At 35.4% G+C, this 18,821-nt stretch overlaps 2 protein-coding genes across 8 annotated transcripts in view; one reads left to right on the top strand and one right to left on the bottom strand.

Moving 5' to 3' along the window:
- Positions 1-357: 357 nt before the first annotated feature.
- LOC131929681 (uncharacterized) lies at positions 358-11,603 on the bottom strand. 4 transcript variants are annotated; one of them, XM_059286005.1, is made up of 7 exons: positions 11,492-11,603; positions 7,057-7,181; positions 4,364-4,511; positions 2,786-2,901; positions 1,587-1,728; positions 730-883; positions 358-549 (listed from the first exon to the last, which is right to left on the bottom strand). In XM_059286005.1, the coding sequence occupies exons 2-7, from the start codon at positions 7,124-7,126 to the stop codon at positions 544-546; spliced, it is 636 nt and encodes a 211-aa protein (XP_059141988.1). In that variant the 5' UTR covers positions 7,127-7,181; positions 11,492-11,603; the 3' UTR covers positions 358-543. The 4 variants fall into 4 exon arrangements, with proteins under 4 accessions (XP_059141988.1, XP_059141986.1, XP_059141985.1 ...); XM_059286003.1 differs by lacking the exon at positions 11,492-11,603 and adding an exon at positions 8,883-9,037; XM_059286002.1 differs by lacking the exon at positions 11,492-11,603 and adding an exon at positions 8,706-9,036.
- Positions 11,604-14,647: 3,044 nt separating this feature from the next.
- Positions 14,648-18,821, top strand: part of LOC131929691 (formin-like protein) — a 22,040-nt gene continuing 17,866 nt past the window's right edge. For 3 of the 4 annotated variants that reach the window (XM_059286026.1, XM_059286025.1, XM_059286024.1), the window contains exons 1-3: positions 14,648-15,151; positions 18,138-18,221; positions 18,507-18,593. In XM_059286026.1, coding sequence (XP_059142009.1) covers positions 14,987-15,151; positions 18,138-18,221; positions 18,507-18,593 — 336 coding nt within the window. In that variant the 5' untranslated portion in view covers positions 14,648-14,986. The remainder of the gene's footprint in view (positions 15,152-18,137; positions 18,222-18,506; positions 18,594-18,821) is intronic. The other variant, XM_059286028.1, reaches the window with a different exon arrangement.

Genomic DNA, 18,821 nt, shown 5'->3' with positions numbered 1-18,821 from the left:
GATGTGTACACTTAAATGCTGCACAATTGTTGCAACTATACATAACCAATGAACAATTTTTGTAGTACATTTTCTGCTTTGAAGATTTAGTCATATCTGGATGGATCTATTGCTTGCCTTTTAAAGTGTAACTGCATTTAAACCAAAATTAATCTCTTGATGTTGAATGTAACAACCTTGAATATTCACTAATTTTGAATATAATTGAAAAATTTGATAATTTTACAATGTTAATCAAAATAAATTCATTTGAATAGTTTTGAAAAAACTACCACATTAGAAATGTTTTGTATTTGAGTTTTTAAGATTTGACCCCACAGACATAGAGACTTAATCCAACTAATAGCTTCAGCAAAATAAAGTTAGTACAAATTTTATTAGACATGTTAGTTATACAAAAAAGTGTTAAAGCTTTGACTTGCAATGCCTATTGCATAAATAATGTAAATTGTGCTGAAGTTCATCTTAAGCCCATCACAGTATCCTTGTTCTAGGCGTGTTCCTCAAGCAGTCATGAATAATTGCGGAATATGGTCGCTAACTTCAGGACTGAATGAAAAAGAAAGTGTTAAAATAAGTAATCTGTTGAGTGAGTGTTGATAGTAATGGTAGTCTCCTGTTAAGGGTAGTATTGTATGCATTCATATCATAGCATTCTTAATATTCACAGAAATAACTAAATAGGTAACAAATTAAGCAAATTTGAACTAGTCTTGTGGGAAAATATACCTTTAAAAGCCCTTCCAGAATTTTGGCGCAGTTAATGCTTGCTGCCAGTGGCTTGACTGTAAGACCATATAGGAATCTGACGAAATTGGCAGCCTTTGTTGAGCAGGAGCGTTCAACATTCGCATGAATACACTTCAGTAGGTTATCAAACACTCTGTAGTTTTAAAAAATGTAGTGTTGCTTTCAGTATTGATTATTTGTGTAAAAGAGGTGTGTGAGATGAGTTTTACTAATAATAGGATGAGACATTGTTGAAATGTGGGGTAAGAGTTTTAAGGTGTAGGGTATGTGGTGGGCCGGCGCATATGGGGTGTTTTTAGGGGGGGGGGATATTTGGTTTGTGGTGTTGTGCGTTTCCTTTTTATATCATTTTTAAAACGTGAAATTTAAAACTTATTTTACAAGACAATGTTTTATGCCTGTGTTCTGTCCTCCAAAATGTATCATTCAAATTTTACACCGCAGCGATGCACGGGTATGCAGCTCGTAGTGTATTAGGCTATATCAGATTCTACTGTGTTGTGTTGCTGCTGTTTTCTGTTGGTGTGTTGTATAGTATCATCTTGTAAGGTGTCTTGATGTTTGCAATAAAGGCAGGTTTCTAGTCGGAAATGAGGGACGTGGGGGTCGGATTTGAACGCCCCCCGCCCAACTCTCTCCCAGATATAATCACTGGCCAGATTTATCTATATTATGTTATATAATCAGTGTTTCTTCCAGAATTTTTCTCCGGGGCGGGGGGGGGGGGGGGCGGACACTGGTAAAAGTATATGTTTTCTATATAAATTCCATTTCGTGAAGAAACTGATTATAGTGTGTTCTCGGAGCAGTGTGAATTCAACCCATGGACTACTCACTTGCAGAATTTGTCGTGACTTTCGTTTAAAGTTTTGATCTGAAGTGTGATGATTTCTATCTCAAGTTTCATGGCAGAGGAGCACTGGTAGGTTCCCCACTCGAAGGCATCACGCGAGAAACAGCCTGACTCAGACATCAACACTGGAACAAGAATGGCACTTCAGTCTTTAGTGTGATTTTAAAAAATATTTATTGAAAATTATAATTTCTTTATTTATATTATGTTATAGAACTACAGATTGACTTTTAGAAACTTTGCAAAATATCTGAATTTTAAATACTTTAATCTATTTTTTTATGTATAGAAGACACGTAGTGTTTAATCTTTAAATATTTGCGTGAAATCCATATTAATATAAGTAATATTTCAAGTTGTTTTTTTTTTTTTTTTTTTTTTGTGGCCGCCAAAAAAAAAGAAATGTTTTTACAATTAGTCACGCCGGTCAATACAGCTTATTGTTTGTAATGGTTTCCTATGTTATTTTTTTTTCATACGTATTTTAAAAATTAAGATTATTAATTTTAAAGTGATTATTTTCTAAATCTTCATAATTCTTTAGTAAGCGTGAATTGAATAATAATAAACAAAATCAAATGTTGTTTTAATTCGCTTAGTAAAAAATAAATGATAAATAACTATAGTATAGGTGGGACTCCTGTTCCCGATAGGCTATTAGAATGTGATCCCAACTATTTAAAGCCGGGCGATAAAGCATGGAAGTAGTTTTAAAGTTTGCCTATCTTTCACACTGTAGTTCGCGTAGTGATTGGTTTTTTTACGCAACAGCGTGGGTTAGTTACTATATCATAATAACCGCTGTATTTTTTTTTTTTTTTTTTTGTAACAACACAATCAATTTACGCGAGAAAAAAAACTATTTTGAAAAAAAAAAATAACATTGTGTTTATTATGGTCGGATTTTGGACCCCCTAAAATGGCCTGGGCATCCCCGCATAACGGCGTCTGGTGGCATGGTAGTTCCACCCATTGGATGGGGCCGTGTGGGCGGGGAGGGGGGGGGGAGAATAAACATCTTCATTATAGGTTTTAGAAATGTGTAGGAATAGTAATTAGCAGCACTGCATTGAAAAGATTGGAAAAAGGAAAATACTGGGGGAAAAAACAAAGCAACTTGAAACAAATAGCCTAATAGATATGACATGAAAATGATGAATGATATAGAAAAATATTTCTTACCGTTTCTCCCGCCATTACAAATGTACTGCACCATTTCGTTAACAATGCTCGCAGTTAACTTTTTGGTTGTTTGACAAGACGTTCTAGCCACGCAATTGTTCAGCTTACTTTTCTTGCTGCAGTGGAATAAAAACCATCTTTACCAAAAACTGACAAGTAATCATCTTGCAGGTAGAATTTTTTTTTAAAACGTAAGGTTGCAGGCCCTTCTAATCAGGAAACACGCGGAAGCAGGCGAGTGCTCTAATTTATGTAATTAGCTTTTAAAACAATCTATCACTGCATCCGTCAACATTGACAGTGCCGCGCCCTGACGGATCCAACCCAGTTTCTAGCGCCATTTATCAAAATTAGGCCATCTAGAACGGGTAGACGTGGTTTAATTGGCCAGATAGGCATGTGCTTTAATACTATACTAGACGACCCGTTACCTATTGGGTAAGTCTGTCTGTCTGTCTGTCTGTCTGTCTGTCTGTCTGTCTGTCTGTCTGTCTGTCTGTCTGTCTGTCTGTCTGTCTGTCTGTCTGTCTGTCTGTCTGTCTGTCTGTCTGTCTGTCTGTCTGTCTGTCTGTCTGTCTGTCTGTCTGCCTGTCTGCCTGTCTGTCTGTCTGTCTGTGGGCAGAAAAGCGCTTACAAAAATACATGCTCTCAGTTTCCTCCCCACCGTACATCCCAGAGCCCCACCATACCCATCCCGTTCCCCATATTTTTTCATAACATGGCGTGCTGCAGAACACACACAAAAAACTACTCCCCTGCCCCATTGGTAAACATTCCACACCTCTCCAACCCAAATGCCCCCTTCCCCCAGCACAACTATACTCTCCGACCCCAAGCCCCCTAATTGACGCCACCACAACCCCCACCACCAATCCCCTACGTCTCCCCCTCCATTGACAAAAACCCACAATCTACATCCTGCGTTGAACCATTTTTTATTGTTTAAATTGGGAATGATCGAAATGGTCATTACTAGTAAGCTTTACACTAGAAAGCGCATACTACATATGATACCGCTTCGTCTTGTTGTGAAATCAAAATAGAAAAATAATATTCTCCCCCTTTACGACTTTTAGAGAACTCTGATTCTCTCCCTTACCACAATAAGTCAGAAAAGTTTCATACCCCTTCTCCCAAAAATGAAACGTCATTTATAGACGGCCGCTAAGCATGGTTTAGGACTACATGCAAACATTTTGACTTGTTTGCCGACATTATAATGTATAAAGCATCCTCCTTGAATTCACAACAGAAGTAAACTTAAGTTAAGACAGACTCGAGGTCCTAGTACAATGTAGACTACCTGCAGACATCATCAGTGTTTCTTCCAGACTCTTTCTCCGTGGGTGCACTTGAAATTTTCGGGGGGGGGGGGGGAGGGGGGGGGGCGGCTGACAACAATTTCCGGGGGGGGGGGGGGAGTATATATTTTCTATATAAATTCTATTTCGTTCGGGGCGGGGGGGGGGGATAATCGGGGATGCCTGGAAGAAACTCTGGACATCATGACCTACCTGCAGACAAAGTTAAGTAACGTATCGTACGACAAGGTAGCAAGAGCTTGATTTAATGACTTACCTGCAGACAAAGTTAATTAACGTATCGTACGACAAGGTAGCGAGAGCTCTAGATTTATCGTGCTCTATGAAGTCCACAAACATGGGGAAGTGGTCAAGGCATGCCTTTAGGTGATCACAACCTTTTTTAGAACGGTCTTTTGTTCCATCTGAAATATAGAAATGTTTAACTTATATCAACAATAGAGTGTAGGCCTATTTTACGTATCGCTTATAAACAAGAAAACGAATATATTTCATATTCTGATGTGGACGTCATTAAAACTGGCTCCATAGTCTAACAGACCATTGGATGATTGCGCATTGGAAATTCTGAGCGGTATGATAAGAAGAGCCGAATCTCGCCTATGTATCAGACGCCCTCGCTTCACACGGTTCCCAGAAAAAAAGCGAGATGCCTAGAAGAAACTATCCACACAGCTTATGGACCCAAGAAACAGGACGTAACCAGAGTAGTTTGTCGTATTGCGTCTAAGGGACTCCACTCTCGTGTGATTTCGAGTTTTCTCTCCTAAATGGATTTGCTGTCCACAGTCGACGAGCCTCTTCCGACCAAAGGTTCGAACTCGCGACTTTCGGATTTGCAAACATGCAACCAATCCGATATATTTACGTCTTCATCAACTATTGGACAGCATTTAAGTTGTGTATTTCTATGATGAAAGTTGTTGAATGTATATAGCCAAACGTTAACGGCTGATTTTTAGAAAATAACGTAGTTACAGAATTGCTTTCTTAAGTGAATTGCCTTTGTGTGTTTATGCGCGCATATGTAGAATGAAGATGTGTACAGGTGAAGAGATAAAGAAAGTTTTGGAGAGACATCTCAAATGGTTACCTGAAACAAAGCGCACATGTAGCAAACCTACATCAAATAACATTGATGTAGCCAAATCAAAAGAAAGCTAACAGCCTTGTCTGATTAGAATAATCTCTTAAATTTCATGATAGTTAAAGTAATGTTGGTATTAAAGTTAATTAAAAGCACTTTCCTTCTTTCAAACACAATAAAGGGGAAACAACTGCTGTTCCAGTAGGGCTCAGCTTTGATCCTATGTTCAGAAATACAGTTAAGTTGGGTAGTATTATCAATAATGTCGATATAAATAATCAAAATGGTTTATCCCTTTTATGTGTTAACATTAAAAGAAAGAGAATTAGGCCTATTATATTATTGTAAAAATATAAACGTATACTGCCAACCGATTTTTTGATGATTACTAAGAGCAGTGTTTCTTCTAGACTTTTTTCACCGGGGGGAGGGGGGTACTTAAAATTTCCGGAGGTGGGGGGGGGGGGTTAAAAGTATATAGGGGGGATGGGGCGGACTAAAGTTTCCGGGTGGGGATAGGGCTTACACCAGAGGCGTAGCGGGGGGGGGGGGGGACGACACCATATGTCCCCGGGCGCCGACCTTAAAGGGCGCCAAAATGGGTTGGAGAAATAAATAGAAAGCTTGAGGGGGGGGGGTGCAAATCGAAATCTTGAGGGGAGGTGCAAATCGAAATCTTGAGGGGGTGCAAATCGAAAGTTTGTCCCCGGGCGCCGGGAAGGGTCGCTACGCCTCTGGCTTACACTGTTAAAAGTATATATTTCCGATATAAAATTCCTTTTCGTTCGGGGGGGGGGGGGGGGGGGAGACTTTTTTGGGGCGGCGGAGCCCCCCCCCCCCCCCCCCCCCCACCAAAGAGATGCCTGGAAGAAACACTGATTCAGAGAACACATTAAAAGTTATAATCACGTGAAACTAAATTACTATCAACAAAGGGCTGTAGCTGTCACGTAGACCTATACAAGTATAGTATTGTTAGCTCGTGTGTCCATAAGTTAGTGTCTGGGACAACAGGACAATTATCCATTGTTTGAAGACTGTGCTAGCAGCCAGTCAGGGAGGAGACGAGTACCACTATCAATCGTCGTGTAAACGAGTTTCACCGGTTTTCTATTTCGTTAGTTAAAACACCTCACGTACACAAAGACAACTTATACAATAACAGTGATGGATTTAGAAGAGGGAATGTATGGTTTATCCTCAACTTTTCAATCGAGGCTATTAATAACTCACTTTTTTTCTTTCAACCACCCCCACACCCCGATATTTACACAACATTATGTTTTAAATCCACTAAGGCATCATGGGAAAAATACCGCGTCCTTATCTCTCGCCATTATTATGGAACAATTCAATTTCACCAACTTTTTAACACAAAAGTCTTTAGAAGAACAAAGCTTCAAAGCTTTATTTGTGAACAATGTTAAAACTTGAATATATATTCTGGGAAGCGATATATATATATATATATATATATATATATATATATATATATATATATATATATATATATATATATATATATATATATATATATATATATATATATATATATATGTATATGTATATATACACACACACACACATATATATATATATATATATATATATATATATATATATATATATATATATATATATATATATATATATATATATATATATATATATATATATATATATATATGTGTGTGTGTGTGTGTGTGTGTGTGTGTCTATCTATATATATTCTGGGAAGCGAGATATATATATATATATATATATATATATATATATATATATATATATATATATATATATATATATATATATATATATGCCATATTTGCTGAATCATTAAAAATATAAACGTATATACTTACCAGAAGCTCCGTAATGAACACAAATCAAAGAAATTATCCACAGCCTCAAGACACTAACAGTAGACAGCATGTCTGAAGATAAAATTTAATGATTTCCGGTAGCAAGGTTTTATTTCAACAATTACCTGGGGAAGATTACAATAGAATTTATATTTTTTTGCACATGTAAAATAAAGGTTGCCCGTGTTAGACATGCCTGCTTTGCACTCACAAACATATTGGATCATCTAGATCAGTGGTTCCCAAACTTTTTGGAGTAGCGACCCTCCAGAAAGCCCTTCTGGGGGCCGCGACCCCCAGTTTGGGAACCACTGATCTAGATGTTATTCAACTCGAAGTACGACGTTTGTGCACACCCATGTCAATAAATGACATTAAAATATTTAAGTACCATCTCCCCCACCCGTTCTACTGCTAATATAATACATTGGTACTAAAAAAACGTGTAGCATCCATTTTAGTTGAACAATTGCTACTATAAATAAATAAATTGCAGTGAATTTAATGAAATATATACCGGGTATGATTCTAGTAAGCTACTTGATCATATTTTCTCTTGCTTTTATATTTATAGATGTATTAACGATATACGCTTTTCTTATACATTATGAGAAATCAATTTAAAAGTTTAGCACATCGGGGATCATTGTATTTTGGAAGTGATATCTGATATTTTTCGTCTAGAATTATATATTGTTGCTTTTAAAGTATGAAATCCTAAGTCTGATAGATGCCTTTGCTATGATTGTCAACTCTGCATTAAGTAATTTAGAGAAGGAAAAGAAAGGCGATTAATTGAACGGTAGGTTGCGAGATATTTATTTTCTACCATCTTGAGTAGATGCTTAGGTACACATTTTAAAAGAATCTATACTCGCTGAAGATTTTGTAAACTATTAACGACTTGATAAAGACTTTGACTTATCATTGAATTGATAAACTAATGTGAGAACTTTAACATAGGCATCAAACACACAATACTTGAGGATCGCTGGACAGGAAAAAAAAGGTTAGAACTGGAAGTGTAATACGAACATTGCAGGTTAAATGAGAAACGACGGTACAATCTGATACTGCGTTAAAAGAAAACAATGTCTCAGCCCGTTGTGTCAACTTATCAATTCAACCTGAATTCTGAATAGCAAAAAATGTGCAAAAAAATAATCTGACACGTAGCACATTGCAGTATACCACCATAAGCCCACATACCAACACAATCATGAGCCTACCTTTTGTGTTATACATCATATGCATAATCTTAATTTGAATGAGTATATATATATATATATATATATATATATATATATATATATATATATATATATATATATATATATATATATATATATATATATATATATATATATATATAACATGTGGGCTTAGATCGAAATACACTTACTTTTAATGAAAAAGTAAGTTATTAATTAACTATTAGCACAAGCTTACATAAAAGGAATTAAATATAATTGTACACTTACTAAATGTAACTATAGTGATTTATAAAAACAATGTTATATTAACCACTAACAGTCCGTATATATTACGTTAACTATAACACTTCACTTAACATCACAATGCTATTCGGCGAATGAAAACACCAGAAGCCACAATGCAGACCCACGTAAGAATAAATCGGGCAGTCTTACCTTCAACCTCGGAAAGTTGCAGCATTAACTAAACGGACACTAGTGAGAGGAAGAAAAAAAAAACCACAATTCGTCTCTGTGAGACGGCTTTATCGTATCTGGGGACTAGCCGGCCTGCGAGTGGTAGATGCCAGAGTTAAGACCAGACACGCTGGGCATACAGGTATTGTTACCCACCGCACAGACCTCCAGCCCGATGTTTATAGAAATACTGGAAATGTTTTGAACGATTAGCGGATACGATCCACGCTTAATCTCTTTTAAAACACACAGTCGCGGGCAGGCAAGTTGAATCAAAACTTAAAGACACCAGACACCAAGTGGGGTAGCCTAGTTTAAACATAATAAATAACTGCCCTAATTGTTGCATGACACTTTATCTCCCCCCCCCCCCCCCCCTCCACCCGTTACACTATTTTAAACAGATTATGTTACTTACAATAGGGAATAGCTCTTAGATTGTGTTATCAGCATGAAGAGAACTACTTTGATAAAAATGGGAGATTGGGGGGGGGGGGGGGGGGGGGGGGGTTAACCAGGCCATTTATCCACTTAAAAAACCTAACCCCTGCATTTTATTTTCCAGAATTATTATCAGCAAATTCACTTTTTAAAATATCTGTGAATATGTATCTCCAAATCTAAATTTGTGTACATGAATATCTATTTTCCTTTTTAGTATTTTTTTGTTCGTAACCCCAGTGCTAAAATAATATAAGGCACCGTGTGAAAAATGAAATACGATATTTTTGAACTATACAAGCGTTATTTTATTGTCCAGTTCAGCGACAGCATAATTTCTATGCGGCAGTGGGAACAATTTTATGATGTGCTGATATAACTTTAGACCATTGTGGTTTGAAACGAAGGTGTCAACTACAAAAGGTCTTGCGGTGTTATCTCCCTATCGTTCTCTGACAGACCACTAAACCCGTTGGCTTGTTTACATTTGGCATTTGCAGGGTTAGTTAAGTGCGTTGTTTATTTGCCAGGACCGCGACTTAAAGACGCATCAATCAAGGGAGGCTATAAGACAAGGGCGATTTGGAAGCCAGTGTTACTTTTATTTTTCTTGACACTCTTCGAAAGTTGCTTTTATACCTCTTATGTCAGACATAAAAATGTTTTGGCACACGAGGCACTCGAATGTATTAATACTGAGTATATATATATATATATATATATATATATATATATATATATATATTCGTCTTTTTAAACTACTGAGTGAATACATTGATAGGTGGATTTAACAGTTTAACTTTAGGAAAGTAACAAGCCAAGCAGAGTTTCTTTCAGGCATTTTTTTCTTTGGGTTGGGGAGGGGGGCAGACTAAATTTTCAGGTAGGGGGAGTAAATATTTTCAATTAAAAAAATATATTTCATTCTGGGGGGGGGGGGGGGGGAGCAGTGCCTGAAAGAAACACTGAAGCCATGTGATGTTTCTGTTCAAGGGTTAACCGTACTTTTTGACCCCACTTATTTTGGTCACGCAATGATGTATTTTGCACATAAACAATATATTTTTATTTATTGAGCCCAACCACAAGTAGTTTTACAAGCCCATCTAGATCTATGTAACATGTCTTGTTTACTTTTTTTTTCTACAATGTCCTTTGTTGTATATGTATGGATGCATTCGTATTTCTTCATGTTATCTCTATATAAGGTAAACATAACAGCCAGCAGACGCCATTGGATAAGATATTGACTCTAAAACAACAATAAAAAAAACAACAACACAATATGGTCCACGTTTAATGGAAGTAACCGCTTGTGTTCGTATATCTAAACGCCTTTTACCACAATAAAACAACAACTCGTTAGGGAGCTGATGGTTCATTTACAACTGATTGTTTATGATTTTCAAGACAATTTATGAAGGTGTTTAGTCTCCATGATGCTACTACTCTTTAATAGCCAATAGTCTTACTATGTAACAATAGCAGATGTTTAGGGTTGTGGGGAAAAAAAATCTTATTAGAAATAATTCAGGAAACAATTTACGTAGTTTATAAGTTAGCGAAAAATTTTAATCGGCTGTACTTGCTTTGTAAAAAAATATTTAAAGAAAATCCTACGTTATGTTTTACTAGCTTTTGTTTGAAAGCATTTTATTTCATTGTTTTGGCTGCGGACAGCATTGTTGCACAACTCTTCTGCAATCTACAGGTATTTCGAATAAGAAATTGCCTTTTGATTGACAACAAAGCTACGATAAAGGACAACTTTGACCTACTTGGCGCCTTGAACAAGCGTTTTTGCCTCTGCCTCTTTTTAGTTTGGAAAATAAAAACAAGTGGGACGAAGTGGTCGAATGGTAGAGCGTTTTGTCTCGAGTTCGGATCTCGGTTCGGACTTGTGACTGTAGGACGTCCCTGAGTCCACCAAGCTCCGATTGGTACATGACTTTAGTTGGGGAAGGTAAAGGCGGCTGGGCAAAGTGCTGACCATACCATCCCTTCAAGTAACACATGAACTCTACTTCATCTGCCCAATAGATCGCTAGGTCAAAAGAAGAATCTTTTTTTTTACATCAATGTTACTTTTTAAAAAAATATCTTTTCAAAATTCTATGTTCATCAAACTATTTAGGTAAAAAAAAAAACAGATTTTAAAAATATTTTCTCTTAAATTGAGTAACGTCACATTTAAATGAATAGGCTCTGTCTTTCTCTTGCTGTGAAGAGGAAATATATAGTAACCAGTATAGGAAAAGTAAATTATTATACAAAGAAAAACACACAAAAAATAAATTTAAAAATAACAATTTAACTTTACCCACCTCTCATGACTGGTGTCAGGCAGACCTCAATCTAGCCCAGTTTGTTATATGCCTGTATTTTTTTTTTTACTGCGAGTAGATTAAAAATACTTCTTGAGAAATGTTTCAGTACATTTCTTACATAGGCCCTACACAGCAGTTCAATTAGGCCAACTTTTATAAGTCATAAAAAATGAGTTAAGTTGTTATTTATCATTTTATTTCTTTATTGGTGGTCATATATGAATAACTTCATTGGTGGGAGGGGAGATAGGGCTGCCATGACAGTCTGTGAAGAAGGGGGAGTAAGGAAACGTGACGTCAAACTTTAGCATTTAAAAACATAATTTTAACTACACTAAAAACTTCGCGATGTTTTGCCAAAATCAACCAAGTTAGCACACTGACATTGGATATATTTTTTCAATTTACGGGTTATATCCCTTTAGTATAGTTGAAGAAAATTGTTTTTGTTGAAAGAAATTGAAACTTTTTTTTTTTTAAAAAAAGGCAATAATATAAAGACAATAAGGGCTGTATGGATGTCATTTTAGGGATGGGGTGGGGAATGACGTTGCGTGACGAGCTGATAAAAGTTGGTCTAAAATCTGAAGTTATTTATGGACGCCCGCTAGAACTAATGTTCGATTTATTATCGTACCATAGACCTTGTCTAAACCAGACATTAAAATAGGCCTACGCATGTTACTTCAAGTTTAGTCAAGCAGATAATTTTTACAACTTCACTGAATCTCCAACAAGAAAAAAAAAAGATATCTTGCAACATTTTAATCACAAAGTATAACAACATCCGCAGCTCGATCGAGAGAAGGGGGGGGGGGGCGCTCGAGGGGTTCTAGTTAAAAGGATATTATTTTATAAAACGACATAGAAAGAAGCACAAAGCAAGTTGTTTTCGGGGTGAACAATATTTTGTCACGTTAGCGGTGTGTATGTCACGTGACTAATCTATTTTTAAAACTGACAATATTACATGACTAATAAGGATAATAATTTATATATATAGACTTAATTGTTTTTTTTTAATGTTATGAATCTATGTATAACTATTCAAAGTAAGCTTTATTTAATAATAAGCATGACACCGAATAATAAGTAGCAGTGTTGTGTGACTATGCGTGTCCTTGTAGTATGTGCTATTTATTTGTATAAGAAGCAGAGGCGTCGCGAGGCGGGGGCTGGGAGTGCGGGCCGCACCGGGTGACACCATTTAGGAGGGGGGGGGGGGGTGACACCAAGGCGAAAAATTGCAAAATATATTGAAGAAAAATGCTTTTTGCCTGTTCAGATATTGAATAATTAGTTTAAAAGTCGTATAAGTACACATTGACCATCTCGACAATGCATAAACACACACATAATCACTCTCACACACATACCTACCCCCAACCCCCTATATATATATATATATATATATATATATATATATATATATATATATATATATATATATATATATATATATATATATACTTTTCTTCCATTGGTGTGTGTAGGAAGGGGGGGGGGTTGACACCGGGTGACACTCGACCTAGAGACGCCACTGATAAGAAGTGTTAATTCCACCATCAAACCACCATGTAATAGCTCCTCTGGTTCTCGGCTTGCTAAAGCACGGAACAACATGGATACTTGTGCCAAATCATTGAACGACCGTTAGCTATATGAAACCCATCAAAAGCAAAAGACCGATTACTGTACGTTGTTACAAAAACTACAAGTGAACCAGGTCAGTATCCTGCTAGGTGATCTTCTTACACGGTGTTTTCCCCCACCATTTTTTGTCTAGGGAGAAGGGTGGGGCAGAGTTTCTTCCAGGCATTTATTCGGGGGGGGGGGGGGGGGCGGGGGGCGTTGCTCCCTCGAAGAAAGTCTACCGCCCCCCCCCCCCCAAACGAAATGTAATTTATATAGAAAATATATACTTTAACCAGTGTCGCGCCCCCCCTCCCGGAAAATTTAATCCTTCCCCCTACCAGAAAATATCAAGTGCCCCACGGAGAAAAAGTCTGAAAGAAACACTGAGTGGGGAGGGGGGAGGGCAATTGAAGCTTTCATAGGGGAGGGCGGACAGTGATTAGAGCACTGGGTTGGGGCGGTGGACGCACAGTCACTATACCCCCCCCCCCCCCCACTCCCCAAACCCCCACGAAGAGATGCCAGAGAGAAACTGTTTTTCCTTGATGCTGAATTAAAGGGAAAGTACCCACCATCTCCTATCGATGTGTGTGTGTGTGGGAGGGGGGGGGGGCTGATATTAAACAAAGAATAAGATAGATCTAGTCATCTTTCTTTTGCGTGTATTGAACCACTTAATCTGAACCGAATGCAATAAAGATGCAATAAATAATAGTATAAACTGGGAATACAAATTTGCGATGGATTATTGCTTAGAACAGTCTTTCTGAGCCACAGGCATGGCAATGGTCTTTGGAAGTTTGTCCATGGCGCTTTTAAGGTTGTCCCTCTGAAGATGGAACGAAGTCGAAGAGTGGATATAAAAAGACATCTGCAAGTTTACAAATGTATAGAAACTACACGCTTGTGAGAAATATCCACATTCTCTGCCAACAACAAAATTCATGACTTCGTTTGTTGTATTAAGAATTTTTCTTGAACAGCAGTGTATAACATATAAGCTCCTTTTAAAATCGATTTGAAATCCAGTGTTTTTCTGAGTATTTTTGGACAACCCATCATAGTTCTTAGTTGCAGTCTTGCTTGATACAGCTGGTCTGGAATAGGACCAACAACTTGCTACAAAGTAATGCGTACCCGTTTTATTTTAATTTTCTGATGGACGGTAGCGCTCTTTCATTGCAGTGTTAAATTATAACAGACAATTTAAATAACTTAATCTATTATATAAGTATAAGCACGTGGATTTACTATTGGAATACTCATTTTAGGCATTTTGTGTATGAAAAAAATGAAGATACAGTTTAAAAATTCAAATTTAATTTTTAAAAATTATAACCAATACAGTTAATGAATTAAAATAGTTCCTGTAAAAAAAAGTATTCGTTGTTTTTCTTGATACATTCCCTTGTTTTGTAAACAATGAAGTGCTTCAGCACTGACGTCATACAAAACTCCACAGAGTTCTATTTTAAAACTGTGGTTTACCCCATCCTTAATTGTTGGTTTGTCGGATTAGTATTTTATGATAAAATCAGACTAATTTTACTCATATGGTTATATTTATGAGTGTAGATAAGATGTGTAATTAGTAATTATAATTTATATAATTTATATTAGGTTTTGATGTAGATTAATTTTAGAGAACTAGTTACATTAATAAGCAATTGGCGAATATTCTTATGAAAATCTGGCAGACTGCTTGCACATTCCCATTTCCGCTTTCTTAATATCTGTATTAATTTTAAAGGATAGAATGGCTAGACGCCGAAAAATACTTAAATTCTCTGGATAATGTGATATTTTGGAGTATTGTGTTTCTTGTTTACAAACTAAGGCTTCGGAAAACCATCTTAAATGTACATGATGGGGAATTCTGACAGCCGCAACCTCGACCATGGACACAATCGTTATGATAGTCGGGGAACTGGGCTGGAATTGCAAAGGAAACCATCGGTTCCTGTACCAAGACTACCAATGCCAGACGGTCAGGAATTGGAAAGGAGATTTACCAAAGTGCTTGTATGTAAAATTTATATAGATCTATGTTTAAATTAAAAACATTTGTCCTGTATGTCGTCTTAAAATCTGACACTTCAGAACTAGACATATCCAGAGTGATGCCTAGAAAAAAGCAGAGAAGAGAACTTCTTGAACTAGAGTTAGAGATCTAGATCTAGGCCTTCAGTTAAAAAAAAATTATAGGCCTAGGGCCTAGATTTATATCAAGTTTAAGTTTAGTTTAGAAGGCCCTATATAGCCCCTATGCCTTTAAAAAATATTTTTGTTCGTTAGTGGTAAAACAGCTCCTAACTAGATCCTAGTTCCTAGATTAGAATCTTGAATCTACCATTGTTTTAGTTACCGTTTTGTCTAAAGAAGTTTTTTTTAATTTATGCTACTACTAGATCTATAACTAGATCTACTAGCCCTACACTACTCAACTGTGGGTCATATAAAATAATACTATCTATAGTGACTACTAGTATAGTGAATAGAGGCCCGATAGTATACTGTTCAGTTAGTTTAGTACAGTGTGTTTAGCCTACTGAATCAGATGCGTGACTCATTTTTTTGGTTGGTTTAAAACCAAATTTTGATTCTATCTAGACCTATACCCCACCCTTGGTCTTGTCTGTTAATTTACTGCTAATATTGAATAGACAGAGTGATACTGAAATTATTTCTGACACTGACTGAAATCCTGTAACTCTAACAATAGGCCTACTTCTTGCTAAATTAGTTTATCTGCTACTGTAAGTCAAGTAAGTGCTATATTTTTTAAAGTCTAGCTACAAGATCACCAAGACTATTTCATGGGAAACACATTTTAACTATTATTATTTCATTATGCTAACTAGATCCTAGTTCCAAGATTAGAATCTACCATTATATAGTTAGCTCCCAACTAGATCTAACTATAGTAAAAAAAGTTACCTTTTTGTCTAAAGAAGTTTTTTTTATTTATGCTACTACTAGATCTATAACTAGATCTACTAGCCCTACACTACTCAACTGTGGGTCATATAAAATAATACTATCTATAGTGACTACTAGTATAGTTTTGTCTTACTATAGTTAGATCTAACTATTGATAACAACTGCCTATACTATTACTGGCCAATTATGGTAAATAGTAAGCCTATAAGAAAAAAATTAGCTGTGATGGTTTGCTATTTTATAAGATTTTGCATTTACTTAGTTTTTACATTTTTACCTTTTTATGTTTTAACAAATAGTCAGCTATAATAGCATGCAGTGATAATTTGCTTTAGGCAAATTCACTTAAACACAATATTAACATTGACTATAGAATTAGATTGCCATGTTAGATGGTGATGTATATTCTAAAAGTATGTTTATAGTCAAATATTGTATAATTTTGGGATGAATAGCCTATAAGTAATGGAAAATAGTACATTTTTTTGCTGGGGTCAGATTATTCATTTGAAGAAAGAGTAAAGATCATCAGATTTTGTGGCATAGTTGCTGTTGTCAAATCCTTTGATCGGCTTTCAATTTCATTATTCTTACACTTCTGTATGCTTTGGTGCAACCACATCAAGCCAGAGATTTAAAGAATTGGTTTTCAATTTAATAGAATTTTCTACACCAAAGCAACATTTTTTTTTAAATTTTGAAAACTGATTTAGTTTTATGTAAAGAAAGCACTTCTTATTTATATGCTGATAAATGTCAGTGTCTCATTAGTTTGTTATAAACTTTAAACACATAAAAATTGCATATAGAGAAATATCTATTATGTAGAGAAAAAAAATTATTTAAATTAGTTTGTGAGGAAAGTTAATAAGTTTCATTTGCAAAATGAAATAAATTACACAGCTAAATCAAATGTGATCTTGGTGGTGGCTGTGTGAGTGTTGAGTATGGTGGGGGAGGGTGGTGAGGTGCATCAGACAGTTTTTCCTTGTTGAATTTCACTTAAGACTTTGTATCAAATGGAAAGTTTGATATTGATTATTAATATTTCAAACTATAAATGTGTTTAAAATATAGTAGTGACTGTATAGAAGTGGACTAGAGCTTAAGTTTGAGAAGAGTGTGTTTAGGAGGGGGCAATAGTAGGTATGTGAGAGGAGTGTTGGTGGTGGAGGGATTTAGGGTGATGTACGTGTAGTGCATTAGGCAATTTTGAGTTTTTTAATACATATTATGTGGGGAAAAAAATAAATCAAATTTTTTTAAAATGTGAAATTAATTTAACTACTGAAATTGCAACAAATTCATACAGTTAGTATTTTAATACCTTTGATTACTTGTTTTATATCGGTGTCATTGAACCCAAATTACTGCTTTTTGCTTAAGTTTTTAGTAAGTTTAAATACCCTAATTTTTTACTCAGATTAAATGTAGATTTTCATACCTCGAAATGAAATGTGTAAATCCTTATTTTAATCTATAAAGTGAGACATTTTAGTAAGCATTTGAATCTATTAACAGTATTATTTTTCTTACTATTGTGATGAATATAGTATAGTAGGAAACTGTTTAATAAAACAAATCCTTAGATATATATATGTGATTTTAGTTTAAGCAATAGCTATTGATTACATGTTTTGAACTTCTCTAGATACCTCTGTAGTTTTAAAATGGATTTTGGTAATAGTAGAGATTTTTTAAACATGATTGAATTAAAAAAAATAAAAAGATAATGTAACTAATTTGCTAATTAAATGTTTTAACAGCTTGTGGATAAATCAATATTTAAAGCACTTCATTATGTCATTGATTGCAGCACGCACTGGTTGATTGTTTCACTCTAAAGAAATGCTTGTTACATATTATTAATTCCTTGTTGTTTTTTTGTAGATAAAACAATTCATTCTCTTGAACTTTTTTATCAGATTTTATTTTTTGATAGCATTATTTAAACTTGTTGAAGATGAATAGACAAACTGCCATTTTTTTTCCGGTGTGGTTTTAGCTGTGTTTTTCCCATACATATATAAGAATTTAAAAATAATAAAAAATTATAATTACTCTCTAGACATCCATGGATTTGCCTCCAGATAAGGCAAAAGTACTTAAAGGTTATGATGATGAGAGAAAGTGGGACTTAATATGTGATCAGGTGAGCAGTTTTCAGAGTTATGGTTCATTGGTTTAACAATTTTTGAGGCATTAAACTAGTATTACAATCTAGCAATCTTTTTTTATCAATTACAAATGCACATTAGTAAATTTGGTCAAAAGCCTTTTTTTTTTTTGTGATTCATAAGTCAATCTACTAGTTTTAATGATCAAATTGTTAACAACACTCCTCATTCATTGAGTTTGAGGAATAGTACACTTATCTATTAGTATTAATTTTTAAATAGTTTATTTCTTTTTAAAATCTTACGCCATCTTTATGTAGGAACGTGTCCATGCTAAAGATCCTCCTCATGCCTACCTGGAAAAGCTTAAGGCATATTTAGATCCTAAGGCAACTAGAAGCTCTAGGGTGAGTTGAATAGTATTGCTTATTGTTTTGGATGATTGTCCAGGTAGTGTTTGCATTAAGAGATTCTGTTTTGTTACATTTTATTTTGTCTCAGTCTGTGGTATACAATAAAATTCATAGTTTTGCATCATTGTTTTATTTTGTTTGAGTCCATTTTCAAGCCAGAAACAACTTAAAAAGCATGTTCAAATTGTATTAGTTGTTTGCCAGGAAAACATGAGTGTAACC

The sequence above is a fragment of the Physella acuta genome, unplaced genomic scaffold (genome assembly GCF_028476545.2).
Source record: "Physella acuta isolate Inbredline_101_S28 unplaced genomic scaffold, ASM2847654v3 ptg001662l, whole genome shotgun sequence".
NCBI lineage: Eukaryota > Metazoa > Mollusca > Gastropoda > Physidae > Physella > Physella acuta.
Note: the sequence above shows the minus strand (reverse complement) of the source record. Positions and strands in the feature narration are given on the sequence as shown.